General features: G+C 36.1%; 2 protein-coding genes across 4 annotated transcripts; one reads left to right on the top strand and one right to left on the bottom strand.

The window, feature by feature from the left end:
• Positions 1-835: 835 nt before the first annotated feature.
• On the top strand, positions 836-3,385 carry LOC141708512 (vicilin Cor a 11.0101-like). Its single transcript, XM_074512175.1, has 6 exons — positions 836-1,389; positions 1,596-1,771; positions 2,017-2,097; positions 2,216-2,479; positions 2,558-2,876; positions 3,090-3,385. The coding sequence occupies exons 1-6, from the start codon at positions 933-935 to the stop codon at positions 3,218-3,220; spliced, it is 1,428 nt and encodes a 475-aa protein (XP_074368276.1). The 5' UTR covers positions 836-932; the 3' UTR covers positions 3,221-3,385.
• A 260-nt stretch (positions 3,386-3,645) lies between these two features.
• LOC141708511 (type I inositol polyphosphate 5-phosphatase 4-like) lies at positions 3,646-9,074 on the bottom strand. Of its 3 annotated transcripts, XM_074512173.1 has the most exons (13): positions 8,496-9,072; positions 8,317-8,407; positions 7,883-7,951; positions 7,618-7,705; positions 7,429-7,533; positions 6,720-7,338; positions 6,429-6,622; positions 6,160-6,268; positions 5,800-5,948; positions 5,257-5,560; positions 4,842-4,906; positions 3,935-4,132; positions 3,646-3,844 (listed from the first exon to the last, which is right to left on the bottom strand). In XM_074512173.1, the coding sequence occupies exons 1-10, from the start codon at positions 8,523-8,525 to the stop codon at positions 5,335-5,337; spliced, it is 1,680 nt and encodes a 559-aa protein (XP_074368274.1). In that variant the 5' UTR covers positions 8,526-9,072; the 3' UTR covers positions 3,646-3,844; positions 3,935-4,132; positions 4,842-4,906; positions 5,257-5,334. The 3 variants fall into 3 exon arrangements, with proteins under 3 accessions (XP_074368274.1, XP_074368273.1, XP_074368275.1); XM_074512172.1 differs by having other exon boundaries at positions 3,646-4,132; XM_074512174.1 differs by lacking the exon at positions 4,842-4,906 and having other exon boundaries at positions 3,646-4,132; positions 8,496-9,074.
• Between the last annotated feature and the right edge of the window lie 277 nt (positions 9,075-9,351).

The following is a 9,351-nucleotide window of genomic DNA, read 5'->3' as shown; positions in this document are numbered from 1 at the left end:
CGGAGGAGAATTTATGATTATGCCTTCTGAGCCGGAGCTCGGTTTACCTTGGTTCACGTGGTTTGCAGGCTGTTGCGTGAGCCCGTGAAATTTACCCAGTGCGCACCCGAATGGTAGCGGTTGCGGGTTCCCTACGATAGAAAAAGAAAAAAAATGAGTTTCGACCCAAATTTAAAGGGTGCAAAATGCAATTATCTCTAAATAATATATAATTGATGAGATCTTATTCATAAATACTAATGTAAATGTTTGTTGTTGATTACGTTTGAACCTGAAAACTTATATGTATTTTTATAAATAATGATATAAATGTTTATTTTTAACGGGATTCGAATCAAAGAACTTACATGTATTTTTAAAAATAAAAATATAAATATTTGTCGTTGACGGGGTTCGAATCTGAAAACTTGTAGAGTGTAGTTTTTAGTATTTGGATCTAACGACTCTTGTTATTTGATGAAAAAGATCCGACAGTCATGATAGAAATGGATAACTAAAATAAGGGGTTAATTAAAACACAAAATATAACCCATTTCGGTTATTATAGTATAGTAAGTATAGATAAAAATACCAATCTTTAAAGCTCCAATAATATTAAATATTAAAAAGTATAAATTTAATATCATTAACAAAAAAAAGGCCCGGCTAGGTACTTACCAGGCCGGCCAGGCCGCGGGGATAAAAGATTTGGAACTGAACTACAAAAAGTTATTATATAAATATTTATATAAAAATTAATTGAAAACTCTGTACATAACATCTTGTATGTCTTACACATGATATAAGTTAGATATTATAGATTATTAAAATAAAAACCTCTTCAGTATAAATTAGTTTTATATTATTCTCACTGTCAAACCCTGATGCACCAAGTGGTCCAAGTTCGAACTGATCTCAAACAGATTTAGGGTTACTCGGTCGAACTTGTATGAATGGAAAAAATAAGCATACCCTGTGGTTTCCTTTGGGTTCTCTTACTTTCTCTTGCTTCTTTTACTGCTATAGCAATTGACACAAGAGATGCCAAGCTGACAAAGTACATCAGCAGCTGCGAAGTGAACCCTCAGAGCCCCGAGGAACGGTATCGGGCTTGTCAGCAGCATTGTGAGAGGACCCAACTGCAGCACCGTCCTCAGTGCAGGCAAAAGTGCATAGACGAGTACAGAAAAGAACAACGAAAAGATGATAACCCCTATGCATTCGAGGAACAACATTTCACCACAATTAAATCTCAACATGGAAGACTCAGAATTCTTCAGAAATTCTTGGATCGTTCCAAGTTCTTATCGGGCATTGACAAATACCGTTTCGGATTTCTTGAGGCTGAGCCTTACACTTTTTTTGTCCCTGCGCATTATGATGCCGACCTTCTCTGCATCGTTCTTCGAGGTGGGTAAATATAATTATAACTTAGCCTGCAAACTAAAAATTGGTGATTTGCAGTGCTTAAGTAGTATCGTGACAATTTGTTTGTAGTCCTGTAACTTGTGGCGTGTAGCTGGTTTGCAGGGGAACATGACCCTTTATGTATATGTCTATAGTTGATAATCAAATCCAAGTAATCATATGGATTAACTAGAGTATAATTGTTGCAGGAAGGGGAAAAGTCACCCTTTTACGTTCCAAGGGAAGTGAGAGCTTAAACCTTCAAAAAGGCGATATCTACAGAATTCCTGCAGGAACAACTGTATATTTAATCAATATAGACAAAAGGGAGAAAGTTGAGATTGCCTGGCTCATCCAACCTATTTCCACTCCTGGCGAATTCAAGGTGATTGATCAGAAGATCCTAGAACTGATCTATTAGCAATGAAACCTTAACTTGATATGTTTATCATGCTTCAACCTTACTATATATCTAATTAGGCTTAAAAATTATCTAAAATAAAATTGTGAGAAAATTGGGTCTCCAACATTCAAACCTAAGATCGCAAGGTCAAAAAGCTCCTACTTTGTTTTAAATCGTGCATATATGCTAAGAGAAACATAAACGGAATGTATATGATTCTATTTTAGGAATTTTTTGGTGCTGGAGGGGAGAACCCAAAGTCCTTTCTCAAAACTTTCAGCCCTGAGCTCCTAGAAGCCGCTTTCAAGGTGAGCCTTCAAATATGTATAATTATTTGTTAAAAAATAAGTGTATTAATATATATATTTCTTGATTTTACGTATGATTGTTAATTGGGGTTCATTTTATTTTAATTTGGAACATCAGGTAAATAGGGATAGGCTGCAAGAGTGGTTGGGACAAAGAGAAGGGTTTGTCGTAAAAGCTTCTGAGGAGCAAATCAGGGCTTTGAGTGATCATGCAGGTGGTAAAGGGTTATGGCCTTCTGGTGAATCAAAAAGGACGATAAATATATTACGCCAGCGTCCTATACATTCAAATAAGTACGGTGAGATCCGTGACGTAAAACCTGATGACTTGGAGCCATTTCAAGACCTCAATGTTGGTGTTGCTCTCGCCAACATGACACAGGTGCATCCCATTTTTACCTTCTATAGGTATTGAGAATATTTATGTATTCATCATCCATTTATGTGTATAATTGTACAGGGAGCAATGTCTACTATGTTCTTCAACTCTAAGTCAACCAAGATATGTGTAGTGCCTAATGGGGAAGGTTACATTCAGATGGCATGTCCTCACTTGTCTTCCTCTTCTTCAGAGGAGTCCGAACAAGGCCATGGTGATGGAGGCTTCATAGATCAGAGCAACCCAGGTTATGTGCAAGTGACTACACGATTAAGGCCTGGCATTGTTTTCATAGCACCTCCTGGTCACCCTCTGGTAATGGTAGCTTCCAATAACCAAAATCTCGAGGTTCTTTGCTTCGTGATCAATGCCAGAAACAATGAGAGAACCCCTCTTGCAGGTATTTAAACTAGTCTTGCCACTCGATATCAATGTTCAAATTTATTAAATTGTGGGAGTATCACATTATGTTAGTTCATTTATTAAAGGGTGGTAAATCTATTTGATGATCCTATTTGCTAAGTATATAAACATTTGTAATATATCTTGTCAATTGCCTTTAAAAAAATAAAATAGAGAGTCTGAATTTGTGATAAAACTTATAACCTTTCAGGGGGAAACAATATATGGAATCAGATGGAGGAGGTTGGCCTAGAGTTAGCTTTTAACATGCCATCCGAAGAAGTCAAGTCAATACTAAAAAGCCAGAAGAAGGAATGGTTTATGAAGGGGCCTCGTTCCTGATCAGTCCCGGACAGATGTTGAAATAAAAAGGAATTTGTTTGATAATGTGAATAAGTTTGTCCACTGTATTTTAACTATGAATCCTGCAGAGAGCTGATATACGTAAATAAAACTGCCCTGCTACTGTGAATTGTTTTTTCCAAGGAAACAACCAGATTTTCTTTGTTAATCGCCTAGAATTTTGTGTGTTTAAATCATCGCTTCTCTTCACGTACTTACGAATCTAAGGCATTGAAAATCATGTAGAATACCAAACAAAAAGGTTTTCTTGAACCCTAAGTTCGTTGAGCATCCAACTTTTAGTTTTCATTTCAAGATTGCTCGACAGTTTCAGAGTTTTAATAATCGAAAGTCGAAACGAACTTCAAAATTTTTAACACTAAAAATGCATTTACAAAGAGATGCTAAAAATTTAAAAAGTTCGGCCTTGAAAGTCTGAAGACTCAGTAGATATGTACATAAAAAAGTAGTAACATATAGAAAAGGGAAGTTTATACTGATGGGGGCAAACAAGTTTTTGAATCATGGCCCTCCAAAATACATATACGAGCACATAAAAAGAAGGTGAAGGTCTCTCCAGTAATCTTTACCCACACATGGTGACATAACATTCTATTCAAGAACCTGCCATGCATTAAAGAAAGTGCAAGGTAATGTATGCTTTACTTTACAGCTTTAATATCAGATGTGGCTAAATGGACATTGAAAATGCACCTTAGTAAGGAAACAAAACTATGGGTAATGTATGTTTTCTATGGAAACCGCTGCCTTTAGGAGAAAATGATTTAAGAGTTAAGGAAATTTATTGAAACATCTTCATCTTCTGAAACTTTAAGATCATCCCATCCAAAATAATCCACATGTCTGTTTTCAAAAATGAATTATTTATAACAGCATCAACAGCCACCCTTCCTGCAAAAGTCATGACAAATTTTTATTATAAAAGTAAGCTAATTGATCATTCATAGAGTGATTAAGAAAATATTATTCATAGAGAAATGATATAATTACAGGTGAGAACTCATGTCACGTTACGTACTAACTATTAAATTAATGGCTTAATGACCTGTTCAGCCTCAAACTTTGCACGAATATACCCATCAGCCTCTGTAGTTCATTACTGTACCTTTTTGCCCCTCAAGTACTGAAAACGTAACATTTTACCCTTAGACCGGCCGGTTTTCACCCGGTTTTTTTCCCGGTTCAAGGGTAAAAAAATATATTTTGGATACCTAAGGGCTGAAAAGGTATGTTTTTAAACTTCAGGGTTTTATGAGTACACCAGTGCAAATTTTGATACCGAGAAGGTCATTAAGCCTAAATTAATCTCTTAATTGGAAGGCAATAGACTCGGAGCTAGTTAATAATCAGAATTTCATGAGCATGATAGAGCACGAGAGGATTGTCCTAATGTTTAAGGAATCATTAGGACATCGTAAATCAGCAGTAATAGTAAAGTTACTGTCATTAGGACATTGTAAATCAGCAGTAATAGTAAAGTTACTGCTCGGTATGTGTGGAGATGTTCCATTAAAAGATTGAAAATTTCAGATGAAGCTGAATGTGCTTCTTAGGAAAACTTTTTGTGGTTGAAAAAAATATAAACTGAGAAGAGGCTGACCTTTTATGCATGGCCAATATTTGACAATTTTTTATCCCGGACAAGACACAGTTTGTTGGCCAAATCTGCATATGACAGTTTACAAAAATAGACATGATGCTTTCAGTTATGTACTATATATGTTGTAGATAAGATTAATCTGAAAATAGAATCCACAGAATTCATGATATGGAATTCAATAGCTACATTAATTGAGTGAAGGCAAAAAGCAATTCAGCAAATACATCATGATCATGTACAAGTAGTGTGTTTGCCTGGCAGAGTAAAAATTAAAATGTTTTCAACTTTTCGATGGCATGATGATGTCTTACTAGACGTCATTAAGGATATGATCCAATTATATGATGAACCACAAGGATCTAGAACTAATATAATGACCATTCCTTATTTCTTTCTGTTAGTATTACTGCCTTACCTGTTAAGCTGTTATAATTGCACATCCCGTTCCCCCAAGTTCACAAAGCAGAGAATTGCTTGTAACTTTGCATCATCTTCAGAAGAAATTCAGTTGGCCATATACATTAGCGTCTGGCAGTAGCTCTTCTACCTCTATTCGGGGATTAGAACAACTCGCACTTTTTTTGATTCTGCTAGGACTAATAGACTCGACCTGTGCCAAGAATATGCTATAAACTGGTCTATGATCGGAGAAACGGGACTCCCCACGAACATAAGACACTTGATGAAGGCCTCTACCATACCACAATATGCGATCACACCTTTGCAAATAAATTCACTATGTTAGTTTTCTAATATATATTTGTTTTTATTGGAATGTAAGGTTACGATCATCTCATTTTACATTAGTCGTCCTTATAATGCAAGCACAAATTTTGACACATTTACTTTCCCTCTTGTAGTACTTACTTTTTCTATACTTTTTTGGTCTTGAAAAGATCTTTCATTATTGTTATGTTTATTTTCTTTTTGAATGTATGCTTTGACAAACAAGTATTACCATGCCGGTGTCCTTCGCTTCTCCTTGGGGTCCCTGTTATCCCCTGCGTATCTGTCCGAGTTGTTTGAATATTTGTATGTAGGAGGAAAATATATTCTCCCTTCATTCCAACCCTCAAACACATGCCCTCTCCTTTGCTCTATTTGAAGCTGCAATGTGCAGTTTACAGAATATTTGAATGCATCATATTTCTGAAATAAATTATATTCCCAAATGAAATTAAAATGCCTGTGCATACAGATAAAATCCAAATATTCCATGTAATAACTTTTAATGATACGGGATATGATCTTGGTACGCCCGCATCCTAACAACTTGAGGTCTTAGGAGAATTGGTAACTTAACAATAACTTGTCTTACCTGATCATTTTCTAACAAAGCCCTCCAATTGCGCATCTCAACAAGAGCTTTTGCAGAACGGTAAGACAGCGCGATCCGATAGTTCAGATCCCCAAGCCATACAATTCGACTACACAGATGTAATGTAAAACAATATTTAGAATGCAGGAAAACAAACCTATTACTTAGTGAAGTCCTGCGTAAACAGTAGTAGTTGGAAATTGTTAATGATGCCCTATTTCGATCCAGACAGATACATGAAATCCACAACTCAAAGACACGGGTCGTACTCGTGCTCCAGAATTGTTTGAGGTGATTTATCCATCCCAAAGCCATGAACTTGAGGAAATCTTGTCTTTCTTAGAATTTCCAAGACATCAGAGTTTCTCCTCAGTTCATCACCTTCCTTTTGCCCCGAACTTAAATGACTACAGATGAAGCAGAAACTTGTTTGGTACAAAGACATGCTAATTGATATTGAACCCTGTAAATCATGTATAAGAAGGTCGCTGATGTTAAACAGATCATTTAAGTTTGGTTACGAAATTAAGTTGTACTTTTGCACAAAGCCCAAAATTTACTTTGTTGCCAAGATAGCCCATCAATCCTCTGCCCACGCAAGACACTTTCATGTTATGAACATCATCTCTTAGATCACTCCTGACCCATACCATTAGAAAGATCCCGACCATCTGTTTGCTGGCAACTAAACTGTACCTTCCGCTTGTTTGTTTTCTATTCCTGTCCTCCATAGAGTAAGACCCCCTGTATGACATTGGTGTGAAATGAGTGCTGCTTGGGGAATCGACATTGTCCTCATCGGAGGAGCCACCCCATCTAACATTTAAATCATAATCACATGTCCCTCGTCCCAACATATCTCTGTCACAGACACTAAATCTACGATCGACCTGAGGGTGAGGAATTGACATGTCATTGTCCATCATCCTCATGCTACGACTAAAAGATTGGAAGGAACGACGATGAAAGAAAGACGAGGCCTTCTGTCTTGTCAATCCTTCAAAGTCTGTGTCTGATTCCACAATTGGGTCAGGAATTGGTGACGGTGTGTGGTAACCACCACTTGTTCCAGGAAGATTATTCAAAGTCTTTCGAACCAGCGCTAGCCATTTCCTTGCCGGACCATTGTCTTCTGTGCCAAGGACATTACCAGCATTTAATGGAACTATTTCTTGAAACCTAAATGGGAAACAAATCAATGAGATTACAAAGAACAACTACAGGTAAGTAGCTAAACATACTATCATATTACATAAATTTTAAACTCACCCAAGAACGTAAATGTCAGCAGGTGGCGAAGTCTGAAGCCAATCTTCAAGACTTAAATGATTCGTAGGCGATTTCCCAGCCACATTCCATGTAGCTACAAAGATCCTGAATTTCATTGGAAAATGAAAGAAATGAAATCATTATTGCAAATTTACCTTACAAACAACAAAGAAAAAGAACTAAACATACCTATAATTCTGAACATCTGTGACTTGTGCAGCATCTAAATCAATCGTACTTCTCCCGACGAAATCAGAGTTCCTTTTGCTTAATCCCTCTAATGGAGGGGAGAAAGAGAGAGTAATAACATAATTAGATCAAAAGAACTCTACTTAATAGAAAAATGGTGCATGTTCTTTTTTCCTTTTTAGTTGAATCACTTGATACATTTTTCATGACTAAAAAATTAGTGGGGTTTGTGGTCCAAAGAGAAACAGAATGCCTGACAATTAACCTGTTCTGCTTTTCTTCATAGTGCATGCTTCCTTATTTGAGAAATTGTTCCTCCATTCTTCATCACCACCTGGAAAGGAAAAATGGTAAAAGTTGTTAAAGCTGTGTGATCATCTCACTGGTCTTGCATCAATCTCAAATATTCAGAAACGTCTATAAAAAACAAAGGAACAAAGAGAATATAATGTAGACCCAATGCAATAAAAATAAGATCTTTCGATATCAAATGGGGACGGAACAAAGGGCAGTCTCAAATGGAAATGTTCTCAGTACAAGAGAAACAGTGATGGATGTAGATTGTGATACAGTAAGTCAACATATTTCATAAGAGTAAAAATTACAGTGATAAATTTCCAATAAATTATTCGATGCAATTTTAACATTGTTAAATCAGATATGTATGAAGAATGCAGAAGATTAATGGCAAGTAATTACCTCGATAAACAATATCTTCATCAGCATGAAAATCTTCAGCCTTGCTCTTGATGTTAAACCATTTCTTGACCAATGTCTTGGGCCATGAGTACTTGAAAAACCAACACACAGTACTTAGCAATTAAAGCTCCACAAATTCAAATAAAAAATACTGAAAATTGGCATTTTCCTAAACAAACCTTGCTTTTCTTGGAGTTGTCATCTTTCATTGTTCCACATGTAAAAGTAATGTAAAATCTTTTTGTGTGGTATGGCTCAATGAATGAATCAATGAAATGCCAACCTTGAAAATTCTTAGGGAGAATTAACAAATGAACAAAGAAAATTTAAGAACAGTTTGTTGAAACCAAGTTAAAAGCTCAACAGAAGAAATATGACACAGTTTTGTCAAGTATAAAGAGGGAGACAAAAATAAAAATACCACTTTCATGCAAGAAATTTATACCTATTTATCATTAAGACTTATAGAACCATAAGTAAAAGAACCAAAGTCTGGATTTATACACATGATAAAGAATAAAAGATGATGAAGAATTGAAGAAAAAGAAGAAATTGTATAAGAAGAAGAAAAGGAAGACAATGTAGGAGACAGATAAGGGTTATAACCTCAAAACATGGGTAATAAGAACAACAGCGACAAGTATCGAATATGTTGGAGAAGCTCTTCAGTCTTCACCTTTATTTTACCCCTATACTCGAGGCTTTTGAACGTATTTATTTGTAAGTTGTAAGCATAGTACTATTAAACAACAAAAGTTGCAAGGTAACCACCCCTGGCAAGTCCAAAACACATAACCCCAGAAGAATACTAGTAGTAGTTTGACCCAAAGCTTGAGGAGAGAGCGACGCTGGTCACTCCACCCTTTAATCATTTATCTTTAAATACAAAATTTTATGCATTAATCGTTAGAGCAGAGAAAGGCCATTATTCGTTAAGACAGAGAAAGGCGTGAATAGGATTCTAAACTCCAGGGTGTTTACGGATTGATTTGGTCCGCATTCTCATTTTTTTTGAACTGAATCAGTAACAACGGT

Source organism: Apium graveolens, chromosome 2 (genome assembly GCF_009905375.1).
Source record: "Apium graveolens cultivar Ventura chromosome 2, ASM990537v1, whole genome shotgun sequence".
NCBI classification, from domain to species: Eukaryota; Viridiplantae; Streptophyta; class Magnoliopsida; order Apiales; family Apiaceae; genus Apium; species Apium graveolens.
Note: the sequence above shows the minus strand (reverse complement) of the source record. Positions and strands in the feature narration are given on the sequence as shown.